Here is a 26,754-nt window from a genome sequence, read left to right on the forward strand (position 1 = left end):
CTGTTTCTGTTGCTTTCCTCTTTTCGGACGTCACAGCAGGTAAAAATAACAGACGTGACACGGGCACTATGAATAAGAGCGCAAGTGTTGTTTGCAAATACGATTGCACAATCCCCATCCCAGCCAGCCTGGCCCTGTTGTTAATACCACATCCACTTCCCCACGGCGCGGCCAAGTCTCCGCTTCCACACACCGATGACCAGACAAGGAGCATTCTCGACAGCTCATTTGCCACAACATGCCTTTCCACTTAGTTGCCAGGGCAGGATGATCATTTATAACCTTTCAGAATAAATGCCTATCTTTATAAGAACAGAACATCAGCCTGGCAGGTCTGTAGTCCGATCTATTTATAAAGCCGAATGTTCCATGTCGACTCAGGGAACACACCAGTGTCATTGAATAATCTGCCGCACTTCCTTGCTCCGCGATGTCTTGTATCACCCCCTACCCCTACCCCCCCCCCCCCCCCCCACATCAAATCTGATATCAAGGGGACAAGATAGTGTCCTCTTGCACCCCTGGGTAATTGGGCTTAAACACACACAGCATCAGTGGAAAGTAAACAGGAAACAAGCATGGAAGGCTTATCTGGAGTAAAGGAATGGAATCTTAATCTGGTTATTTACAAGATGCCTGATTAGTGTCAGTTCATGTGAACTTTTCTTCATACAAAAGGGAGAAACTGGGCAGTTTGACACTAATCCCACACTGATATCACTTAATATCACATTACTCTTTCCACTTTTTTTCCCACCTTAAGAAATAAAACGGGCAGATAGAAGCTAGGGGGTGGAGAGCGTAAAAGAGAGATGCTAAAACTGGTGTGACTGATCAGATAAAGATGAAAGTAGTTGCTCGAAGCAGCAAAGAGTGTGAAATGTCCGAAGCTGTATATGGACATGAACGGAGGCCTCTGTGAGTCAGTGGAACACCGATGACAACGTTTCTGCACAATTTCATGTGCATGTTTCCTAACAGGTGTCCCCGGCTACTCATATTCAAAATAGCGATCATGAGTAGGTCATGGTAACATGAATCTCATTCTTTCCAGCACCTTATTTGTGTTGATATGTACTCATGAAAACAAACAGCTCCCCCAGTGTGAAGGGCCGGTTATAGCCATGAGCGCCCCTCATCTCTCCGCTTAATGCTTAAAGGTAAAGGCTAAGTGTGTAACAGAGGTTAAATATGAACGCACAATGAGCTGGCGGGCTTACCGAGTTGCCTCCTTTAGAATATGTCAGGTGGTGGTGGGTGTGTGGGGGGCGTCTGTGTAACTCAGCGCTGAGACAGTGTGGCAGCAGCCCCCTCGTCAGCATATGCTCGACAGATGGAGTCACTCTGGCGGTTGCAGGGGGCCAAAACACTCTTCCTGACCATAGTTATGTGTGGAATTCCAGTTCCAGCTAGCCACGTATATCGATGAGTCCATGTTTGACAGTAAGTGTCACTGGGTGTGTCCTCAGACTCCTCTTGTTAATATTAATCAAGAGGTCCATTACTGTGAATATACACAGGTGTTACTCAGCGGTGTTATGTTCCAGCGTATGTTGTGCATTTTATGTATTCTGTTTCATCGCATTCCTCCGTCAAGGAGGTTAGGGTTTCGGTGTGGTTTGTTTGTTTGATTGTTTGTCAGCATTACAGAAAAACTACTGGCCTGAATTTCATGTTCCAAATGTACTGTCCTCTTATCTCCAGCTAAATTGCCATCTCATAACCCCTCACACTTTAAAACACAGTTGCAACATCCTAAATATATCCCAATATTATTGATTAATCTGCTTTTTATTTTTTTTATGAATCCCTTCTTCTATAAATTGTAAGAAAACAGTGAAAAATGTCCCTCCTAGTTCCCCAAAGCGTATGTCAACTTGGTGGAAGGATGTAGTATGGGCCAAGGAAGAACCCTTTAGATTTTGAAGCAAATCCATTCGTATGCTGTCAGAATAATAAGAAAAATGATTTCTTTATCATATTTCACGGTTCCCTTGATCTGTTTGCCAATAATCTGCCAATCATAATCTCCTTCTATCCATTTTTATGTTAATTCTATGTGTTTTGTAATGTGCACTCGCCTGTAATTTCCTTATTGTAAAGAGCTTTGAGCTGCATTTCCTGTATGAAATGTGCTATACAAATAAAGTTTATTATTAAGGTGTCTAGGAGTGATTGCTGGTGGATGATTGATGATGATTTGACAGGACAGGATAAATAAGAAGAGAACATAGTGCAGTCTTGTAGGATTATCTATAGTGCTACTTACACTAAGCCTGCTCTTTAGAGGTAATTTGTCGACAACTGGATAATTAGTGGTGTGAAACCACAAAAAGACTGTTAGAGCACTCGGACAGCGCAGACCTCTGCCAAGGCCAAATGCCTTATCTTGCAAAGTTAACAAAAGTGAAAAATAATTGTGTGCCCACCCTGTGATTCGGATCTGCTCCAAAATGTATTGGGTTCCTCCTTGGCCCATACTACACCCTTCCACTTCATGAAAACTTGGCCAGTAGAGTTTCTGTATTCCTGTTGACAAACAAGACACTAGAAAACCAAAAAAAAAAAAAAACCCTCCTTGTCAACAAGTTTCCCCCTCTTATAATACTACTTCATTAGTAGAAATGGTTCTCCACTGCACTCTGAAGGTTATTAATAAGAGCTAACTGGATCAGAGCCACAAAGGCTTAACTTTTCATTTAACCCATGAGCAGTGTGGTTTTTGCAGACTTCCAACCATATCTCTCCTTTGGTAATACATAGTGAGTACTGATATGTCAATCAAACTCCAATGAGCCAGAGTGTCTGGCTGGGCCTTAAGGTCAAATGCTACGCATACCAGGTGCAGCTTTAGAAGTGACTTTGACATTAAACAGGAGCCAGTCATCGAGCCCAGATCATCTGGCAAACATCCAGGCTGCCATGAGACAGAGTCGGCCGCCTCCACTGCTAAACCTCCTCCACCGCTAAACCTCCTCCACATATATACACTAACCTGAACAAGAGGCCCTGCCTCCGTGTCTGCCTGATGCTAGGACATGACCTCATGGCGTAGTCAGTGGTGCCACCTCATATGATCCAGGGTGTGGCGGTGTGGCTCTGACTGACAGCCAGCGAGTAGAACCAACATCTGTTTGTGGGCAGCCAGTGCCACGCTCGTCTGGTGCCAACTAAGGCCCGAGGCCTGGATGTGTCATGACACTGTATACTGCTTCAACATGCCTGTGCCCGTTGGGGTATTTTGGTAAATATACCAGATAGCAGACTGGCAGCAATTATTATTTCAAGGGCCTGGGATTATCCTGGAGCCTAATGCTTGTAAGGACTGCAGCCTCTACAAGTGTAGAATGACTTCTGGATGAATCATCCAGGCCAGGCCTCAGGCTTACAATATGTATAGTAGTTGGCAAAGTGCACATCAAAAATTAACAAAACAATGTGTTCCTCTGGGGTGACGAGTTAACAACATAGAGGAACAGGGATGCTGATGCAAGAGAAACAGGATGGTGATAATAATATACTACTATTATTATTATACCGGCCTTACCGGCCTTATTTATTATTATTATTATTATTATTACTATTATTATTATTATTATATATTATGTCATATTATTTTACTTATAATTACTTTATTTATATTTTTCATTTTCATTTTATTTTTATATTGTTTATTATCTATTATTACATATTATATTATATATATTATATACTGTACTATTATTATTATTATATACCGTCTAGTCACTATAGCATTGTTGCCATCATATCACCAGTTTAATTATTACCATCATCTTGCCAACCATCCTACCAACTGATGTTCTTTTTTAAACTTCTTAAGTGTCCTTGTTCTATTCTGTGTTTTTTTTTCTATTGTTGTTTTTATTTATGCTACCTCAGTATTTTATTCTATTGTATTTTATTGTACTTGAATACCGGACTGCTGTGACAACCGAATTTCCCTTCGGGGATGAATGAAGTAATCTATCTATCTGTCTATCTGTCTATCTATCTATCTATCTATCTATCTATCTATCTATCTATAAACTCACAACAGCCCTGTAATAATTTAACTGATTGTTTATCATGGACACCTGTTCTCCTCCTGCAGTATAACAAATCCTAATCAATAATCAGCCTTATTAAATATTAATTATATAAATTGCACAGGGTAAAAGCCACAACTAACGTAAGTGGTCAGACAGTTTTCTGTTTCCTAGCTGAGTATGCTCACTCAGCATCACAGATACAAATAAATTGCTGAGAGACACTTTTGAAGAGGGCAAAAATAGATCTCAGTTGTCTATTTTAGACGCTACTGGGGACAAACTCCTTTTAAATTGTATGAGGTGATGAGGGGGGATGACAGCAGCTATATCAAGGGCTTAAAAAAGCGTTTCCTGGATTGCTGATATACGTCCAAAAACAGTGAAGATTTAAAGTAAACAAAGAGTTGATGAGAAAAAGGATGCATAAAGGTTGTTCAGTAGTCTCATTAAGTCACGTTGATGGGACACATGGTAGTAAACTTAGTTCAAGAGGAAACTCTTTGTTTTCCTCTTACACATGCTGTCATAACTTTTTATGTACAGATTAAATAAAAAAAAAAACATATTCAGAAGAATATTGCAAGGCAAAGTGGGAGTGGAAACTGGAGTAGTCTTTATAGACGAACAGTTTGTTTAGACATTATTTAAACATGGATGTTATCACATGCAATACAATATAATATACTGTCACTTTAAAGACAGCGACCACTTACCGCTTTGTCAAACTCCATCTCTGAAAAGAATTTATACCAAGGCTCATTCTCTAAATCTACATCTTCTGGATTTACATCCTGAGTCTAGGGGCATGGCAACGAGAAGGAGAGGAGAGGAGAAAGACAAAGAGAAGACAGTTCAGACAGCACAGAATATACACACAAAGGTAATGAGCCTGTCACATATTGTTGATTGAGCCCATGTTTGTACCCAACACAATAATTATCAGCAATACTATCTGTGTTTCCATTGAAGAAGGTACCTCCTGATTTCTTCACGACTATACATCAAGGATAGATTCAGATTTGTTCAAGTCTTACTTATTTGCTTTCTTGCAGAGAGTAAGATGAAAGGTTTGATGCCACTGTTGTTTCTGATGGTAAATATGAAGCTACAGCTGACAGTAGGGGTGGGTATCAAGAACCGGTTCCAGTTGAGAACTGGTTCCAAATTGTCTAATCCATCTTAATCATATGCCTCCCAGTGTATCAGTTCCTCTCATCAATGCCAGCATGTTTTTCAGAAGGTTACACATTGCAAAACAATGCCGTAAAACACATTTATCTAAGCTGCTGTAACCAGTAGGAGTCATGGCATAGAGGAAGAAATTATCCAAAGCATGGCTTCCTTAAAAGACTGTTGGTCTATTGCAGGGGTGTCAAACTCTGGCCCGTGGGCCAAATTTGGCCCGCAGTGTAATTTTATTCGGCCCGCGAGGCAATACCAAATTATTATATAATTATTGTACTATAAATGCTGACCCGCCGGTATTATACGGCGCATTTACCGCTAATACTACAAATCCCACAATGCCCTGCTGTTCTTTTGGCGCGTCAATCAGGACAGGACCCAGAAACGCTCCTCTGTGACAGTCGTCATAGCAACATCAAGCTAGACCTGTCTCCGAGCTGTCCCTTCCCAAAAATGGCGAAAAGAAAGTCAGAATTTATCAACCTGTTGAAAAAGTTCATTTTGATATTTAAATCAGAAGGATGCAAATAGAAAAGAGGCATACGATTTTTATTTAATTTTTATTTAATAAATGAATGACATTGATGTGTTTTTTATTTGAAATTTGATTTTGCATGTCTGCACTATTTAGTTATATATTGTATGTTTATAAGCGTTGCTGGTTCCATATTCAATGTTAAAGCAAAACATGTTTGGTATATATTAAAAGGTTTATTTGTTCAATGTTGGCCCGCGATTTGATTCAAGATTTAAATTTTGGCCCATTGTGTATTTGAGTTTGACACCCCTGGTCTATTGTGTTTCAGAGACTGGACAAAAAAATGGTCCAATGTGTCATTTGTACAGCAGTTTAAAACACCCCATATTTATGTTTGTAGTTATCTACAATAGTTACTGTGAAGGACACCTCAGCTGAAGTGATGTCATTGACTGTAAAAGCAAAGGAGGAAACAGAGTATAAAGAACAACAAGGTCCACAAGCGGGAAGGGTTGTGGATGGGTCAGACAAACACAGGACTCTCACACAGGAGTTACTTTTTAACTTGCTTCCGCTTGTCGTATTTGAAGGGTAGGAACAATAAATATTTGTGGTCGTATATTTTGGAAGACCTTTTTCTACAATCTAGGCCTGCCTTTTTTCCAAACAGAAAATTGATCAGCAATCAATAAAGGCTTTGTTAACAAATTCACAGATATGCAGAACTTTAAAATAATGACATTGGTATTGACAAAATCTTATCAGTTCTCATTGCTAGCTATCATTTAGCCTATTAGCTTAGCATAAAGATAAGAAACAGCTCCAGCAATAACAAAATCCAACTACCAACACCTCTTGCTAATTAACGTATCATATCCGTACAAAAGTTGGTGTCTTTTCACTGTGAGGTTGTTCAAGCTATACATTTAATGAAAAAATATGAGAGTGGTGCCATTCTGCTCATTCAATTCTATTCTATTTATATACCCCAGAATCACAGATTATAGATTTGCCTCAAAGTGTTTTACAGACTGTACAAGGTGCGACACCAGCTGTCCTTTGATCCTTGAAGCGGACAAGGAAAAACTCCTCAAAAAGACCCTTTAATAGGGAAAAAAGAAGAAACCACTCTAACTCTTAACAAGAAAGCAAATAATCATATTCCCCAAAACATCAAACTCTTCCATTAATACAATATCCACATACACATACGTCGATTCAGAAAGTTACAGGTTACTGTTATCTCTATAATCAGGTGATGAGAGAATATTTTGGCATCTGAGTTGTTCAGTTAGCCATTCGTAGTCAGGTTGTGGTCCGAGTAGTATTGGCCAATCATGTTTTAGCGGGCTTTGGTAAACAATCCATGTGGAGAGTAATAGAAGTGGAACACATTGGACGAAATGTAATTTGGGAAACCATCGGCTATAATCTGATAACGATTTAGCTTTTTAGCAAACTTCCAACAATCCAGTCGTAGACGTTGTCTCTCAACTTCATTCTCGCTTCTCAAGTTGCTAATTGGACTTTAAACAATGAAAAGTGCATGGAAGGGGAAGGGGAAGTTTTTGCCTGGATATTTGTTTTTTTCGTCCACTAGCAACTCCAAAACCCCAACATAGTTGCCCCTATTCCAGAAGCTAAATCGAACAATAGACGCTGGGGTTACTTTCCCTCTACTGCAGCTCAGTACGGAAACACTGTTTAATTAAATTCAAAGAAGAAATTTTGCACTAAAATGGTTTTAGGTCTTTGGAAGGTACGTTGGTAGTTTGATTTGACTGCTAAAGCCTGTTGGACTTTCCAGTGCAGTTTTTGCATCCTTTTCATTGGAACTAGTTAGGCCAGTATGGACAGGAGGGACCATTTCAGCCACCAAAAAGGTTTTATGAACATATGTACATATGGCTATTGCATCAAAATTGACTGAAAATTAGTCTTTTACTCAAAAAGTTCAATGTGAACTACATGTTTTTTTTTTTATTCTAATCGACAGACACTTACCGATCAACACCAACAACACATGCAATGTAATATAATCATCTTAAAAATATATATTATTCATAAGGTCTAAAGTAAGTTATTGCCAACACAACTTGAAGCACCAGAGAGTACAAAGAATAGACCTGACGTAGAAAATAACCAGCGACAAGAACGCTGACCCATGATAAGTGAGCGACAACAGAGTCCATTATTGTCCAGCGGTGCCAGGATGAACTGGAGCGAACTCTCTCTAATGACTGTATTTGTTGTCACTGGGATTGGGCCAGATCTGGACTAAGGACATCCACTACCTTGATGTAACCGAGCGTCAGACAAACAATAATTACATAATCAACTAACTACTTAATCACAGTACTGATCACCTCCACGTCCTCCATTATGTAAGAGGGACATAAAAAGACTTGAAACGTCAGAAATGTAAATGTATTCGTTGGGTAAATATCACACTGTAGATCTAGGGAGCAGCCACCAATTATCTATTATACACAACAAAGCTCATCCTCAGAAGACAGCCCTCAAGGACACTGAATAATGCCGCGCCATTTGATTCAGCACAAACTGCCACGGCTAGAGACGAAAGTAGGCTAGAGAGCATTACACTTCCTCTCAAGAAAACACACACAGGATCCATGTTTAGTATCTGCCTGGGATCCTTTCACACCCTGCTGATTCGGCCCAATAACCTTAAATTGAAGAGAGGAACACAATGGCTATCCTTGTAAGTGATACTCCCCTGCCGCCAAGCAGGATCATGTGTCACCGCAACAGGACACCCTTTAGGAATGTGGTGCACATGGCGATTCAGGCTGCACATACGTCGCCTTCCGAGCTGTTAGTGAAGCTGCCACCCGGGAGCTTAGATACAGAGGTGGGTGGGGGTGTGCATGGTGGGTTGGAGTGGGGGACAGCTTACACAACATGCACACAGAAAGAAGGAGAGAGAGAGAGAGAGACATAGAGGCAGACAGGAAGGCGGCTAGCATACCGTTCTCTCCAGCTTCAGCACCGACGATTTCCCCGGCTCGTATTCAAAGATGCTCTTGGGCTCGGCGCGGTACTTCCTGGTGTCTACCTTTTTATCCGGGGGCTCCCACTCGTTCCTGTGGAGAGGCGGGTGTCAGGGAGGGGTGGGGTGTGGGATGGAAGAGAGCCAATCCTTATCAAGTAGTCTCCATGGCAACCAGCATAGGCTAAGATGTTTTTTTTTTTTCTTTAATTCAAACATGACGTCCGCCCTCGTTATCCCGGCTCTCTCTCCTCCTGTCTCTCTCTAACTCTAATGATGATGTGACAGAAAATCCAATTCATGGTTGAGCCATGTCAGTAATTCGATAAGGTAAACAAGATTTGACTTGGTGACGAAAAACAGAGTGCAGCATTTCCTGGGAGAATTTCTTACTGTAATAGACAGCTAATGCTAAAATTACTACTCGTAAAAGGACAGAAATGAGACTTAAATAAGAAATGCCAAATCCACAAAATAACACTTTTCTTCAATTAAATTATTTCTGGGCATCACAAACATCAAGCAGCATTTTCCCAAAATGGACAAAGACGTGTTTGGCAATGCCCCCCGTCATACATAACCCCCGAGAAAAGAGGAAGGTCAGTTCTCAACATGTCATCTGCCGCTCTACTGGGTAACAGTTTATCCTCCATCACCTGTCCTCCTTCATCACTCTATCACTCATTTCTCTGAGAGTAGATCATCTTGTGTCAGTGCTGACATGTGTGTGTGAAGAGGTGCGAGACTAATCACTACTCCAGCACAAACTGGGGGGGAGACAGAAGTAGAAGCCAATGGGGAGAAAAATAACATTAGATTTGCAAAGTCAGGAAGAAGAAATTGTGTTTTTGCCCTGCGGTGCATATCCATGTTTAGTCATGCTTACTAGCACTGTATGTAAATAAAGACCAATACAAACTGTTCATCACAAGACACATTTTTTTCTGGATGTGATGTCGTACTCTAAGAAGATACATGTGGCTTATATCACAGAAAAACCATGTGTTTAACCCTCTCAATCCCAAAACCTACTGGCACATTTTAAAAGCATGTTTTCTTATTGTTGTATTTTCATATTTCTGATGGTCCTTGAACAAATCATGTGTGATGAATGGTACCACCAACCAAATGGAAGCCTAATAAGATTATATTTGATCAAAAATCACTTTACTCTTAATGTCTTATTTACAATTTTACTAAATATAAATGTATAAACATTTGCACCAAGCAGATCCTGTAAAAACACAGCATTTTGTGCTTTGTAGTACAACTGTGAAGTCATGAATGACATGAATGATGAGACCCACAGTCATGTGACTAAAATTCAGTGAAACTTGGACAGAACTGCAGGTTGTTTACACAGTACAAAGAGGAGAGGACAAGAGAGGTTGTAAAAATGTCATCAGTTTTGTGTAATATGTATAGCAAGTGGAGTTCCTATCCCCCCCAATACTATATTAATACAATACTTGTACAATGTTATGTATATATTTAAATTACATTTTTTCAAGTTTTTCTGAAAGAAATGATCAAAGTCTATAACTTGAATTTTAAGCAATTTATGGCGTTATAACTGTTAAACTGCAAAAAATATATTGTCTTTTAGTCATTATTGTGCTGTTTCCATAGTGTAAAATTTGACAGGAGCAATAAAAACCTCCAGAAACTGCTTGAGGTTCAGAGGGAAGCAGACATTAACAGGAGTTCTTATATTTATGGCGAGTAATATAACTGTTTTATCGTGGTGTTTTAAGTATTCTGAATCGTAAACATCTCCTTTCTTCTCGGACAAACATGAACACAGTGTGCTTTTGTGTTTAGTATCAAAGTGGATGTCATAAGGAGGGCTGGAGCAGATGGAGGATGCTGACCTTTTGGCAGACGGTTTGAGGGAAGAGGACCGTGTTGGCACAGGCATCGACCGGCCTCGAGAATCGACCTCGGCATCACTTTTTGAGCGTGGGACAGCTCTTGCTGAAAACAGGCACATCGACAGCATTAATGCATCAACTGAATGGTTAGCAATGTGTAAATTAAACGCTAAGTATTATCTTGGATACATCTCAATAAATACTTATAATGGATAATATACAGTTTTACATGAAAGCCCAATTCTTTTTTTTTGACATTTATTTTTATTGAGCGCTGATAGTACGGAACATGTACAAAAATACAACATTCACAAAAGAAAACTTGGACCAATGCTCACATAATTTTTGTTTTTTGTATGAATTACCCCCCCCCCAAAAAACAACAACAACAACAACAACAACAACAACAAAACAAAATAAAAAACAAACAAACAAAAGAAACAAGAAACAAAACCAAAAACACTGTATGCATTGCAATAACAATAATACTTATACTTATAGTAAGGAAAAACAATACAAAAAAAACAAAACAACCTAGGCTCACCATTGCTGATGTCGTGTACTACACACTACAGTTCACATGGATGAATGTCACAAGTGTAAATGCAAATGCTAGAGGGCTGCTAAGTGGCTTTAAGTGGGCACAACCTTAAGTTTACTCAAGTATGAAAGCCCAATTCTAAAACTCACCTTCTTCCAAGTAACCAAGGGGAGTGGGACCATCGTCTGAAAGAGGTGCAGACAACAAACAAGAAACATTTATTACAGCTTGTATCGACCTATGCTCTGTTACTTAAAAAGTAATGAATAAAGCAAAAACTAAATAATTCATACGGTATTAAAAAGACCCTTTCCCTGTGTTTCCTCTATGTCTCACACCTTCCATTAGGCCAAGCAAACATCACCAAACACAATCAAAGGGTGTCAAATCAAAGCCCTTTACAGGAAGCATTACTGAGCTAAAAAGGGATGCAAGCATCGACGAGCATCAAGGCTCTCTGAATAAGTAATGCACTGTAAAGCAAAAAAGGTCACACTCACAATTATCTCTGAATAAGTGATGATGCGGAACAACATTTACAGAATCATGTCAGTAACAACCACACATGGAGGAAATCATGTAAAGCTGAGACTGAGAATATACTGTATGCACACGGTGCAGCTAAAGATGAAAAATTAGCTTTTAGGCAGCTCCTTCTGTGCATACAAATTATGTCTGAACCAAAACTAAAACCTAACCTCAATCATCTACATAGCATTGATTGATGAAGCTTGTTAGAAGAGGTGCACAGTATGAAGGTTGTATGGTGAGACTCTACACAGGACAGAACAGTCCATAGTCTCTGTGCAGGACTGCAGCACCATCTAGTGGCGACAACAGCACACTACATCACAAGACTGCTCATGCTTTTCTGTAGGGTGATGATGACGTTCACAAATAATGAAATATTTGCATAATCAACCTTCTGAAGCTTCTAATATTACATTAATAACATTAAAAAGAGAAAGGCCATGAGTAATTAGTGTTGGAATTTGCTACAATTAGTTAAGTGAATGTAAAATGACACTACAAGGCTTCGTGCATCATCCTTCAACATGTCAATATCAAAGTAAAAAACCATGTTCATCAGTAATTGCTTTAAAAGTTATATTTTAAAAGCCCAATCAATTTAATTAATTAGAAGGTACAGTACATTTATAAATGTATACTTCCATTAGGTTGGGGGACTGGCAAAATACATATTTGGTTAAAATTGAAGCAGCAGAAGCTGAAATCTGCTCACTTTCTGTGCCCAGCATCAACTTTAAAAGCACTAGCTATTACATTTCCAGTGGTGGAAGACATGTTCAGATCCCTTACTTCAGTAAAAGTACTAATACCACACTGTGAAACTACTCCAATACAAGTAAAAGTCCTGCATTCAAAACTTACTGAAGTAAAAGTACAAAAGTATCAGCATCAAGATTTACTTAAAGTATCAAAAGTAAAAAGTAATCGCTATGCAGAATGGACCCACTCAGATAGTTTTATATATTCAAAATATGTTATTATATTATTTGTATTGATGCATAAATGTAAGCAGCATTTTTATTTCCTCAAGATAGGGCTCATTTTAACTACATAATGTACTAATATGAGGGAAAAAATAATCTTATCACTTTAAATTTATCATGATTTTCATGTTAAAAATAACTAAAGCTGGCAGCTAAATATAATGGAGTAAAATAGACGTTTAAAGTTTCATAAAAGGAAAATACTCAAGTAAAGTTCAAGTACCTTAAAGTTTGACTTAAGTACAGTACTAGAATAAATGTACTTAGTAACATTCCACCACTGTACATTTCTAATAATGCCCAGACACATTTTTCACATAACGGCATTTTTCACGCCCTAAAATATTTTACTGTCAATGCAGTTGAAAGCACACTTAATAGCGCTGAAAGCACACTTAAGAGCAAGAGTGACACTGATGCAGCATGCAAGCGTTCTTAAGAGCCTATTTTTATACTCCAGTGGCTGCATTCTTAGATTAACTTAGTTCAATTTTTGGAATGCAGCAAGGACGTAAAATGGTGAAATATAATCAGTCATAGCCACCAGATATGTTTCTTCTGTTTATGGAACAGGTGGAGAAGAAGTTGAAGTTGAAGCTTTAGAATCTGTCTTACACGCTAATATACACTTAAAAAACAAGGCCTCCAATAAAGTTCCTTTTATCATGTGAACCTGTGCTTTTCCATTTTCCAACATGTCAAAATATCTTCTGTAAATAGGCCTATTGAATCCAAAAATCTTAAAAATGTCCCAGTACATTAAAAGTTTAGTTGACGAGGAAATCTGCACGAAACCTGCAGTGAATTTCAAACATAAAAAGCGGCTACATGGTATGGAACAGAAATCAGAAAACATTAGGTAAAAGCCTTTCAAATACTTTGGGCATCTTCAGGGATTTCTTGCCCCATGGTATGAAAGGGTTAAACACAGCTAAAGTATTTGAAAGAGATGGCTGCAGATCAGTAAAGCCAGCGAGAGTGGAGTCACTGCCATCGGATACCTTTTGATTTCATCTGAATGTCATAGTTCTCGGGGAAAATGTAGGTGGGGCGGTAAGGGTTTTCCTCAATAGGCCCTGAGCACAGTGATGGAGAGACAGAGCACAGCGTGACATAACATACAAACACATATAGAAACACACACACAGGGCTTGGACACCAACAGAGGAACATGATTGGCAAAACAGATCAGACATGGTCACAAGACATAATGTGGAAATGATGATTTTCTCTTACCGGGTATTCTGTGGATCTGTTTGAACATGGTCTTGTACCAGTCTTTGGACTTTTCAGTGTTCTGAAATGAAGGTGTGGACATTTTTCATGAATAAATGAGGATGACAGACAAATGTATGCAACCCTGGAATATCACCGGCTATTACAAGTCAGAAACATCTCCTGTATAATAATTTTATTGCAAATAAATAATAAAAAAAGGAAAAAAAAATCTAAATAAGCATAAATCAACAAAATACTTTATTATAATTATTATTATTATCATATATAATAATAATAATAATAATTATTATTATTATTATTATTATTATTAATAATAATAATAATGATAATAACGATGATAATAATAATAATAATAATAACGATAATTATTTTATAATATAAATATTTTAAGTGCATTATAAATAAAATGTAATAATAATAATAATAATAATAATAATTATTATTATTATTACATTTTATTTATAATGCACTTAAAGTGCTACAGGTTAAAAGCATTACAGTCTAATTATATATATATTTAAGGATTTAAAACAGCTAAAAACAGAAAAAATAAAATAAAAACCTAGAAACCATCCAAAAGGGAAGAACCAAAAGATTTGCTAAAAAGTGTTTAGTCCTTTTTAAAAACTGTCTATGGACTGTGGTGCCCTCAGGGTGTCAGAAAGGTCATTCCTCAATACAATATTGTAAAGTAATGTGCTTTATATAAAGACTCTTTTACTGTAACATTAGAGACCTGTGTATCAAATGAACAAAACAGCCATTAAACATCCGCAGTGAGTAGATTTGTCTTCATTCGACAGAAGGTTTTGTGGCTCACCCGTACAGGCACAATGGGCTTGTTGAGAGGACTGAGGACAGGGGAGTTCAGTGATAGCCTCAGCCTCTTCCAGTCCATATCAGGGACTGGACTGACTGAGTCTCTCCCAGGATCAGGGCTTTTGTCCCTTTCTGGGGTTGGGTCTGTAACAAATAACATCAAAAACCCTGTTAGCCCGTCTAATTTGAAGTTCACAGCACATTTCTGGCAAAATAATGCAAAAAAAAAGTATTGAATTACATGAAGGTATAAAGATAATGTGGGCTGCATACAGTAAATGGAAGGCAGCAAAATATGAACAAAAGATATGTGTATTTGAGGCCGTGGTCTAATACTAATGCCACTTAATTATTAGTATGCATGTGAATCAAACTACATGGAGAGTCTTTGGGCACTGTATGTCATATGCTTCATGTAATGCACAAAATATATTCTGTGCCAAGGAACAATTTAAAAATGTTGCATTTCATGCGAATGAATCAACAACTATATCATTTTACATCACAATATGACACACAATAAATAAAAACTACAATATTAACAATTGGGAAATAAGGAATTGTCTGATAAATATCACAAAAAGTACATTTCCTTTGAAGAATATATACAAATATAATGTTTTTTCATTTTTCAAGTGTCCCTAAACTGCATTTCCAACATGCTCATGGTAAGAATATTGATATCGTATTTTTTGTAATTTTCCATTTCTGTGCCTTTACTTCATGGTAGCAAAGCTATTTCATGATACAAACTGCTGACCCTGAGGTATATCCGTAGCACATATGTAGCATGTGACACTTAATGTGACCCCCAATAAAGAAATGTGTCAGGTGCCAAGTAAGTGTAAAATCTTAATCTAGCTCTTATGTAACCTTTATGTTGCTATAGCAAACAGACATGAAATCTGGTTCGACGCAGGTTTTGAAGAAGCAATATATAAGGAAAAAATAAATGTGATTTGCAGAAAAACATATAGAGAAGAACTCATAACCATGATGTTTCTTTACTGCCTGGTACAATCTGTTCAACAAATGAACATTCCTAATATTTTCAACACATTGACGCATAAAACATGACTCATTCACTTTATGAAGCTGGTGGCTAACACATTTAACAGGCTGTGTCATGGCAGTGGGAGGGTGACAGATGCTTCAGTGAAGGAACAAATAATATTGCTGTGACTGATGTTGGCTAAGTCTAAGAAATGAAAAATACATTAGAAATATCAGCAGGACCCCAGTGCATACCTTCAAAATGAGAAAGATGCTTTTGCTGCTCTGTTGTGAGACAAAGACAGACAAGGACAGGACAGTGCAATGTGACTAAGCAATGCAGCACAAGTGAGGAATGATGGTTATGTGTGACACAGAACAAGACAAGGCTAATGAATCACAGACAGCTTGTTAATAGTAATTTACAGATAAAATGTCAAGCTGACAAGCATATTCACAAAAAAACTTAAAGGGGACATATTATGCTAATTTTCTGGCATACTAATGTATTTTTGGTTTTCTACGAGAAGATGTTCCAGCAGGAATGTGACCTAAAATTGGTGTGAAAAAAATAAAAATTGGCAAACAAAATTACAGTTTTCCTGATGTTAGTAAGTAGCTACATGTGCCAGTGCAAAAACAGCACTGTAGCAGCACTTTATGCCATGAAAAATAATTAATAGAAGCTTTTAAAACCAAAAACTTCAAAATCTAAACTTGTTCCAACACTTATCTGATCCACAATTAGGGATAAATTAACAATTTTCCTGATGATAGCATGTAGCTACATGTCCCAGTGCAATAACAGCACAGTAGCAACACTTTTCATCATGAAAAATAAGCAATAAAAGCCTCCGAATGAAAAACTATACCATAACAAACATGTTTGAGCAGGAATGTGATACAAAACTGGGGAGAAGTTAACAACATCAGCAACCAAGATTACAGGTTTCCCTGATGTTAGCATGTAGCTACATGTAGCAGTGTGCGTAATGCAAATATTGCAGTGATGTAACTGGACAAGATGACCAAATATAGAAACCTGGCACGAACTGACATCGGTTTGAGCCAAGAGTAGAAAAAAACAGTTGGAAAAAGAGTTTTAAGAATGGTTGCAAACCTGAGAGTTTTGCTAACAGGTAATAAATATATTATTATATATTTATATATATAACATTTTCCATATTATGTGATACTTTGGCCACATTTAATGTGAACATCCAACACTGTATAATTATACATAGTCACCAATGAAGTTGGAATAATTTTGTTTTCAGACACAAACCTCTGTTAGTTGTGGTTTCATTTCCATTAATATGTTATGTCTGATATCTAATCATTTTCCATGTTTTTTTGATAATGATGTTGGTTATAAGAAAACTTAGGAAAATTGCTAGATATCAGCACTAAAATTAAACTGTTATGAGCTATTTTTGTTGTAATCATTATACTTGTCCAAACAAATGTACCTTTAGTTGTAGGCCTACCAGTAATTAAAATGAACAAGAAATTGAAGAAAACAATGGCCTACAATTTTTTTTCCATGACTGTACACTTTATCTGTCAAGAATAAATTATATTATCGCAATCATTTCATGGAAAGAGGTCAAAGGTATTTAATTCCAACTTTATGGGTGACCCTGTATATACAACAAAAATTTGAAAAAGCATAATAAGTCCCCTTTAAAAAGATTTGAAAATGCTTCTTGAATCCTATTTTCCACAAGTCACACAGTGGTATGCTCACCTCTGTTGTGTTGCAGCAGGACTATGGTGGGGTTAACTGTGCTAGTGCAGGGATAAACAGAGCTGGAGGTCGGCGTGATGCAGTTCTGAATGTCAGTGAAGGTTGGAGCCTGATTTTCTTTTATGCTTTCCGGCGAATTGGCCTGAAAATAAAATAAAATACACTGTTAAATTCATGCAAAGTTGTTCTAGGAATTTCAATGAAATCAAATAAAGACCTCAAAATAAACAGCTCACACAGTTCTCATAAGTGTAAAACAACAAACGGCCGAACAAAGATCCCGTGTTAAATGAGGTGGAAGTGAGCGTACCTGGCACTGAGTGTTGTTTACAGGAGGTAAATCAGCTGTGATGTTGCTGCCTCCCTCAGCCAATCCTGCTTTAGAGCTGTCTCCATTAATCTGGCTTGTCCAGCCACCTGAAAAGAGTCCAGAACTTTCTCAGTTCAGCAGCCAGCGCAGCAAGAATAAAATCACTGGGGATGATGCTAAAACGGACAGTATTTCAGTAAACCATAACAGCTAATTACTGATCAAATAAATCTCCATTTCATTCTGCACGGCGTGATTGCTTTTCTTGGAGGATTCGGAGGGGAGATGTTAATATGGTCAGGAAAAGGAAAAAAAAAAAAAAAAAAGATTCTCCCACAATCTCTGAACTTTGTCATCAGAACAAAGCGGCCATTCAGTGAGCTGCAAAGGCTGTTTGTTCCAATGGCCTTTATATTCAGGCTGTACAACAATTAAAGCATCCCCCCGAAAGCCTTGGCCAGCCTCCAGGCCGGTCCCAATGTGCTCTACGTAACAAACAAGCCCACAGTCAAGGCAGCCAGTGTGGGCCGGCCGCAACAATAAAGCTCTTTGACACTCTCATGAAAATATGAGCAATCGCCCTTTATCGCGGCCGGAGTGTGCTCTCTGCATGAGCATACACTCCAAAACGTGACCAGTTATATAATCCTGATATCAAAACACAACTCTGAAAGGCATGTGAGGAATTTTTACGACTAATAGACATGATGAAATGCTTCTTAAATTACAGTAACATTATCCGTCCACATTCTACAGTGACGTGTCCTGTTTTCACACGCAACTATTACCGTCCTCTGGATATTTTTTCATCATGTGGAGAGTTGTTATGAAGCAGCTGCGGCATTCGCTCGGACTTACTTGGCGTTGTGATGACATTTGGCTCTTCGCTGATGCAGCCCTCATCATCTATGTGGACCAGGGTGGCCCTCAGAGTCACAACTCCTTTCCCTTTGCACACTCTGCTGGGGTCTATGTCTGAAGACATTCAAAAATAAGAGCATCACCTCTACAGCTCCTCATTGTTCAAGGCATGGCAGTCTTATAGTCAGCGTTTTCCTGCTCCAGAGCTGCTGGGAATCTAAGTTACTGCTACCTCATGCCCCAAATGACCGAAATAGCACTGTAACATCAAAACCAGGCCATCAAATTAATATCCGACTGCCCTGTAAAGCTAATTGCTCTGATCTCACTGTCAGAACTCGAAGTAGAGCAGCTGGTTATTAAAGTGACATCACGTTGTTAACAAGTGAGTTTTAAAAGCATCCTTCTAAGTTTTCTTTGTGAGTATGAGGTGTCCCACAGTTGTAGGCACTGAAAGATTGATGAGGTGGAGGGATACGTCACCTGCGGCAGGAATCAGGTCAGGAGAGCCTTTCATGGTTGTCAGAGGCGTGATCCTGACAGCGCAGACTGCTCGAGGACCTGATGGGACTTCAATACACACACACACACACACACACACACACACAAGACATGGAGATTTTTTTCAGTGTGGCTGAATTGTTAGAAAATTATCTCAAGTAACTCATAAGGTGAATGCAAAATCATCAAATTTAGGAGAAAGAATTTAGATTAGATAAAACTTTATTGATCCCTTGGGATGGCTCCCTCAGGGAAATTGAGTTTCCAGCAGCAAACAGGTTAAAAAGCACACAGTATCAAAAGTAAAAAAAAGTAAAAGAACAATTTATATACAATAAATATGAGGTGCACGGGTTTTTAAATAGTCCTTTGTATTTCTTATTGTGGTGGCTACTACTCCTACTGGCTTCTGGTTACTGGTTGATTTCGATAAAGATTGAAAAATGTTGAATCATTCCGTTCCATTAACAGCTTTAAATAAAAGTGTTTGTGTGTTTGAATATAATTTCAATGTCTCTGTGCTTCATCAGCATCCAATTACTAAACTAAAAGCATCATAACTCAGTGGTACTTTCAAAGTGAGATGACTTACTGGGAGTTGTGCTCGGTCTTACGCTGCCCCCTTCTGGAGAGCCCTAGAGGAGACACACAGGGATTTGAATATTCAACACAGTGTTGAGAAGGAAGGGAGCAGATATGTGGGAAGTATACTGCACATAAATCAATGAAATATATTATTAAACATCAGCCTGCGGGCATATACAAAGAGGTTGATTGGTACAGCAACAAAATGCAGTAAAGACAATCACATGTCATGACGTTTAAGCACGACCGATGTTTATATATTTGGTTTAAAAAAGTAGATTAAAGCAGCTGCAGTGAGTTTTACCTGATTATAAAACAGCCTCTATTTAATATTCCTGCAACTATATTACCTATATAAGCATATGAGAACATCAGCGAGACAATAGTTTTTCTTAATGCTTGTCACCGGGCCAGGCTCCAGGACAAAATGCAGACCAGAAGAGCCTATGTTTACATTTTCCAGTTTACATTTGGCCTTTAAAATGAAGCAGCAGGAGAGTTCCCTTTAGCAATTTTTTATTTCTGATGTTATACTTTGTGCTTATGGTTGATATCCGTCAAGAAAAAAGCAAAATATCCTTCAAAAAGAAATTAAAGATGTACTTTGTCAGTGGTTAATGTTAGGTGTTGGGCTTATTATATTTTTTGGGGGGGGGTTATTTAAATTTTTTTCGTTTATTTTGGTTGAAAGGACGCTACTCTTTATAGAAGCAATGTTTGCCTGGATTCATGATGTCCAGGTTTACAATCAATGATACTGGTTAAAGCTGTATTGTTTTGTTTTTTTGTATTTTATTTGTTTTCTGATCAAATGCATTTGACCAATTATTCCTAAACATTTAATCCAAATGGCTATAATTCAATGGTTTGATTCTACAAACTGTCTTTTAAATTTGTGCTGCACTTTTCTAATGTATTTTGGAATGTATTTTTATTGTTAAAGTTGTTGTAGGACTGTTGAGTATTACTTGTCGGAATGTGGACCCCAGGAAGACTAGCGAACTGCCACGGCACAAGCTAATGGGGATCCTTTAATAAAACAATAAAACAATACTGGGAAAGAATCAGAAAAGAGAAAAAGAAAGGAACTGACCAAAGAAAGAAAAAAGCTAAAAGACAGAGATTGAGCACAGGTGAAAACACGAGTCAACCTTGGTCAGTCATTCAACAAATGGATTAGATCAAGATCTGTATATGTGAGACGGTCATGCCCATGAATACTCCAAGGAGTTGCCAAAATCAACACACAATGAAAATTCCTATTACGTATTTGCTTTAAGTGACATGCCTTCTGTTTATTTTGTTTGTTCGAAACTTTTCTTAACAAAATCACATGTGATTTTGAATGTGTTGTGTATTCACACTGAAAAACCATGTTTCACTATGCAGATATCAGTATATCTAACAGTAGTTGTGGATCGGGGTACGTTTGGTAACCAGGCTAGTGCTTTGCTGCAGTGTGGGCCTGTACATTGTTTTATTGAGCACTGAAGCAATATTACACACAGAGAAGATTCCTTGAATGGAATAGCTTGCCTGTAGCTTCTACTGTAGAAAGTCAATGCAACCAATAGCTGTAATTGACGACCGCATACGGCTAATGAAATTGTGGTAGTGCTATGGTTGGGTTACACACTGAAATGAGATACAATGCAGCCAGACAGGAAGGCGGTGGACCTCCAGTCATCTGTTTAAATCTAGTCTATAACACACAAGACTTCATAGTTTATGAGTAATCAATGACACATTCACAGTATGAACTACTTTATTAATGGAAAGTTGTTTGCTTTAAAAAAGCAATAACCTTCAGTGTTTCATATGGCAAAATGTAATATATCAAATACTGCTTTCTTAGTAGGATCCAGCCCTGATAAGAACTACAAAGACTCATCTCACTGATATTAAAATTTGCAGCAAAAGAAGCAAACAGCAGAACAATCTGTTGACTTTAAGACCAATATCACTGATACTCATGTGCTGTTGGACAGTGATATCTATGATTAAAAAGCCAAAAACAATCTCATCTTGGATGTCTACAGCTCCTACATGTGAAATGAATTAGGAAAGAAGATTTGTGGATAATGATTCTATTTTAACCATTTCAGTTCAATGTTGACTGAGTTAAAACTCACTTAAAATAAAAAGATAAACTGCTGATAACAATCTGTAGGTGCAGTTGACCCTGAAAAACCACAAGTTCTTTTGGTTTCAGGAGGAAGTTTGGCCTGTCCTGGATCAATCATTTGAATTCAAATGTGTATCTGTGTTCCCCTTTAAGGACAAGAAGGGAGGGTGTGAGCTAGAACAAACATATGTTAATCTGAGCTGCATCAGTGGAGCATGCAGAAGCAACACCAAGGCCACCAGAAAAGTGTCTGTGAAACACTTCCCTTCGCTCCGCTGGGCCTCCTATTTTGCTCAACCAGCACGACTGATTTAGGAGACGTCGCCATTTAAAATGCCAAGAAAAGGGCTGATTGAGTCAAGACACAAACACACACACACAAAGGCACTCAAACAGTCACTCAAGCATACATGTACACTCACGGATGCATTTGTAAGCTAAGGATAATGAGGTTTGGAAAAAACTACAAATTCTTCTATAAGGTCAATTTTAAGCCATTTCTAAAGTTGTATCTTTGCTTGCTCCCCTCTGAGTTTGCGTGGGACTGTGTGTGCTCGATGTTTACACATGGCGGTAAATAAGCCAACCTGCAGAACAGGCAGGGGACTCATGTTCCAGCTGGAAACCTCCACAAATAGGCCTAAATGGATGAGGGAAAATGGGAGCGATTCCAAACGAGTCCCCGGGGGACACGAAGCTGAAAACCTTTTAAAACATCTTCCAGTCTTGGAGCTGAGCTGTCCCTGAGCATCAGAAGCGCTGTGTATTTATTTCCCTTCTCTCTTTAATAAAATCAACTTGCTTCCTGACCCCCTGCATCCCAGGGAGACGATGTATCCGTGATCTCATTTCCAAAACCATTAACAGACATTCCTTTGAGGAGTGCTTACACCCATATCAACTCTACTTCCGTTTATATCCTCAGATGAACCCCAAGATGGTAAATATACAGTATATAAACAGATGTGGGAGTTTTTGAACCTCTCACATATGATAGATAATGGGAAGATGACAGCACGCAGCGTTCAGCTCTCTGTATAAACACACGAGAGCAGAGATCACCCTCTGGCCTTTTTAGGAAGAGATGCCTCAGAGCAGAGCCGGGCAAAGAACGCCATCCATCCATCCAGCCTGTGAAAAAGACAAACCAGTGCAGGAGCTCTGGGACGGCCAGCAGTGACTGGGCCAAGACAAACAGGATAATAAGAGGAGACTTTTATCAGCCAGGCTCCTGTAAAAATGCAATTTCCAAAGCGCACCGTCACTCCTTATTATCTAAGAAGCTTTTAGATGTCTCTGCTTCCCAAATGGAGGCAGATCTATATGGCACAAACAAATGGGAATTAAGTTAAATTGTGGGGATCAAAGTTCAGCAGATAGCGAGTGAAACCGAGAAGCTCATCAGATAAAAGTATTAGCGAGGTTTAAGCTCACATTCTCGGCCAGGGCTTCATGGTTTACTGACGCATCGTGATTTAACATTGTTAAACAGGACTAGCAGTCTCATAACGCACCAACAGACCTGGATGAGGATTTTGGTGTTTCTTTGAAAATGAAGGAAGACTTATAACAACTATCACAAACTACAGCACTGAGCTCTGATGTATTCTGGTTGTCTCTTGAGATTAAAATTCAGACTAAGTTGTATATAGTATATTATTACTATTATTATTATTGTATATTTGTATATTGTTAAATGTCTTTTCTTAGATTGTTTATTTTTTATCTTTATCTTAATTGTGTGAAACTTTGCGGCTGTAACAAAGAAATTTCCCCACTGTGGGATTAATAAAGTCAAATCTGAATCTGAATCTGAATCTCAGAGACCTTGTACAAATCTCTAATTTCTTACAGTGTAGGTGTTATTCATGCATTAAAATTATCAGTGAAGATGCCAGGAAATCACAGTCAATGAAACACACTCAGCTCAAACCTATGTGATTACCTAAAAGCAGGAATATGCAGCAACAGCAAGATGATTCATCCAATCTGTAGCTCTCAGCTCGACTATGTGAAACCCAAACACACGCACACAGACGCATAAATCTCCCACTGAATGCTTCTGGCTGTGACTAAAATGCCTTTCCAAAACAAGAAACTCCCAAAAGGCTATGATCGTCCCAAAGCGTCACTGCGGATCTAGAGAGGTGCTTTACCTCCTCGATGATGTGCACAGCGAGTCCTTAGTCCTCAGGTCCCTCTGAAGCCTCCTGGGGCGTCTGGCTGTGCTTTGAGGGTCTTGTCTGGGTGGGACGGTCCCAGCTTTGACCTTGACCCACGCTATGTAGGGGGTCTGTTTGTTTTTGACAACAGGCGTGCCCAGATGGAGCTGTCACCACATGCCACCTGGGAATGTGGCACCCACTCAACAACTGTGCAGCAGACCACCATATAAAACCCTCCTGCCCCCTCCAAATGCTCCTGCGGGGCCAATAGATGAGAGACAGATAGACCAGTGGAGGACGGCTGGAATTCACTACTGGATGACTCAACTGTATATAAAGTTGTCATACCTCAGTCAACATGATGAATGACTACAATTTCTATTACTGACTGCATGGTAATGTGTGAATAGAGCTATAATGCCAAAAATATTTGATAAGTGATTCAGAGAGAGAATTGTAAGATAGCAAGATCCTGTTTTAAAATTGATTCCTCAATTTTATGTTTAATTTAAAAAAGCTCTCAGAACCCAAAGTGACATCATTGTAATTTTCTGTACAACAATAACTTCAAAACTCAAAGATGTCGTTCAGTGACAATGACATAAGTGAGAAAAAAACAGAAAATCTGGACAAAATTGAGACTCTAATCTTCGCCTGCACTAGAGCGCTTACATATTGCGTCAATCTTACTTCTGCTTTTTATTTACTTGCCAAAAATGTGTTTTAAAGCTTAAAAAATCTGTCATCAATTTTTGATAGTTTATTATAATAACTGCTATTTTTCTTTCAGCTCTGAAGAGGCTTTGTGAGAACAGCTGGTGAGCATACAAAAACACATCGGCAGCTTTGTAATTACTCTCACTGGGATAATAGGAACAGCAAAATATTTGTAAAGATGTTAAATCGCTTTAAAAAGGATCAGTGTTATTCTTATGTTTTAATGATGGAGCTGAAGCCAGGCATTGATTAGCTTAGTGCAAACATATGAAAGAGTTAGCCTAGCTTCAGCTTGGGTAGCTATGGGAAATCAAGAGCCTCACATTTAAAAACATGCACGGTTCATGCTAATCCAATGCAGTATGGCTTTGCTAGGTTTATTCACAAAAAGGGGGTACTTAGCAATTTTCACAACAGAAGCAATTGCCAAAAAAATGCTATTCTTGCAGAAAAATCTACCAAGTCAATTGTGGAGCGTAACAAACTGAAGCCTGGTCCCTGCTGTTTTAAATGGTCTAGAACTGCCACTGACAATAGGGCGCTACAGGAATGAGTTCTTAAGCCAGGATGTAAGTTAGCATTTTAGCGCCCTGGGATGTAACCTCTTAAATGCAATAAAGATGCATTGGAGTTGGAGAGATGTTTGTATTTTTGTTGTATGACGTAAAATACGTTAGTAAATACCCCCACTTGTTAATTTTGAAGTTTTTATGTGTCCTTAAAAAGTGTAGATTAGGTTAATAAAGAAATTATTAGGTTTCACTAGTAGGGCTGGGCGATATATCAATATAAAAAATATATTGATATATTCTTAAATGTGATATGGAATTAGACCATATCGCATATATTGATATAGTTATTTTTTTCTTTGTTATGTAATGTTTGTCATTCTTTTCTCATATTTATATTTAAGTTGTTTTTTTTTAAATGTGCCTTTATGGAGCTTTGGTTTAAAAAAAAAAAGGTACTCCTGTTGTTATACAGTATTTATGTTCACTTAGGTAAACGTATTCAATAAAACTACTTGTGACATGTCATATTTGGCTTTGACTTTGACTGAACATTTGCTCTCACTTTGCGATAAAAATATCAGGATATATCATATATCGATATTCAGCCTAAATATATCGGGATATGACTTTTGGTCCGTATCGCTCCCAGCCCTATTCACTAGCTGCAAAACAGCTGGTTAGCTTGATGGAGACCATCAGCAGAAACTTGTTTGCCACAGAGCTTATTTTCTGCAATGATCCAAAATCAAATGCACAATTCCCATAGGCGAATTCCCAATAGACCCCAAGGCGATCCTACTTCTGGTTCGGCCTACAGAGATACATCATTTAATTTCCTCTCTATAAAGCCCAGAATAAAGCCATGTGACCAATCACAGCTTCTGAATAGTGGGAAGTGGAACTTAATTTAAATAAATCATTTACAAGGAACATTTTAAAAACTCTTAAATTACAGTAATAAATAAAACAATCAAAGGAAAGCTGCTTTCATGTAGCCTTCATCTTATTAGATGTGGGAAAAACAAACTGGACGGCATCCAACAAGTTTATCTGACCCGAGCAGATACAGTACTTTTTTTTCAAATAAAAATTGATTTTTCCGTGAATTGCTTTATGAGATCAATGAGCAGCGGAGCAGAACAGCAACAATCACTTTATGTGCATCTGGCTCCAGATGCTGAGCGTCTCCCCCCCGTGAAAACTAAACAAAGGTGTGGTGGTACCAAGTTGAACTATGATGTATTTCACACAGGGGGTCTCTGTGCGGCAGTCAGAGGCCGCCTTAAAAGTGAGCTATGTTAACACAAAAGAGCTCTCATCACACGCTGAGCTGTACTATGGACGGACAGAAAGGGCTATTACGTAACGCAGTTTGACTTCTGCTTTGTCAACAAATGGCAGAGAGGAGAGAAGCTGTCCAGGGCTGTGCGTGGATCCCACCAAATAGCTCCAAACATGGCTCGAAAGGGCCGCTCCAGAGCAGCGGCTTATCCCCCCTAATTGAGAAGACCCCTCCACCCTCCCAACTCTCT

At 38.5% G+C, this 26,754-nt stretch overlaps 1 protein-coding gene across 1 annotated transcript in view; it reads right to left on the reverse strand.

The window, feature by feature from the left end:
* Positions 1–26,754, reverse strand: part of LOC131993144 (sorbin and SH3 domain-containing protein 1) — a 53,502-nt gene that overhangs the window by 19,480 nt on the left and 7,268 nt on the right. Inside the window, exons 2-14 of the mRNA XM_059358901.1 lie at positions 19,711–19,753; positions 19,101–19,187; positions 18,615–18,731; positions 17,757–17,863; positions 17,447–17,588; positions 15,955–15,984; positions 14,708–14,850; positions 13,885–13,945; positions 13,650–13,724; positions 11,284–11,319; positions 10,594–10,696; positions 8,702–8,816; positions 4,763–4,846 (exon numbers count right to left, since the gene is read on the reverse strand). Of these exons, the coding sequence (XP_059214884.1) occupies positions 4,763–4,846; positions 8,702–8,816; positions 10,594–10,696; positions 11,284–11,319; positions 13,650–13,724; positions 13,885–13,945; positions 14,708–14,850; positions 15,955–15,984; positions 17,447–17,588; positions 17,757–17,863; positions 18,615–18,731; positions 19,101–19,134 (1,047 nt within the window). The 5' untranslated portion in view covers positions 19,135–19,187; positions 19,711–19,753. The remainder of the gene's footprint in view (positions 1–4,762; positions 4,847–8,701; positions 8,817–10,593; positions 10,697–11,283; positions 11,320–13,649; positions 13,725–13,884; positions 13,946–14,707; positions 14,851–15,954; positions 15,985–17,446; positions 17,589–17,756; positions 17,864–18,614; positions 18,732–19,100; positions 19,188–19,710; positions 19,754–26,754) is intronic.

The sequence above is a fragment of the Centropristis striata genome, chromosome 20 (assembly GCF_030273125.1).
Source record: "Centropristis striata isolate RG_2023a ecotype Rhode Island chromosome 20, C.striata_1.0, whole genome shotgun sequence".
Taxonomy (NCBI): domain Eukaryota; kingdom Metazoa; phylum Chordata; class Actinopteri; order Perciformes; family Serranidae; genus Centropristis; species Centropristis striata.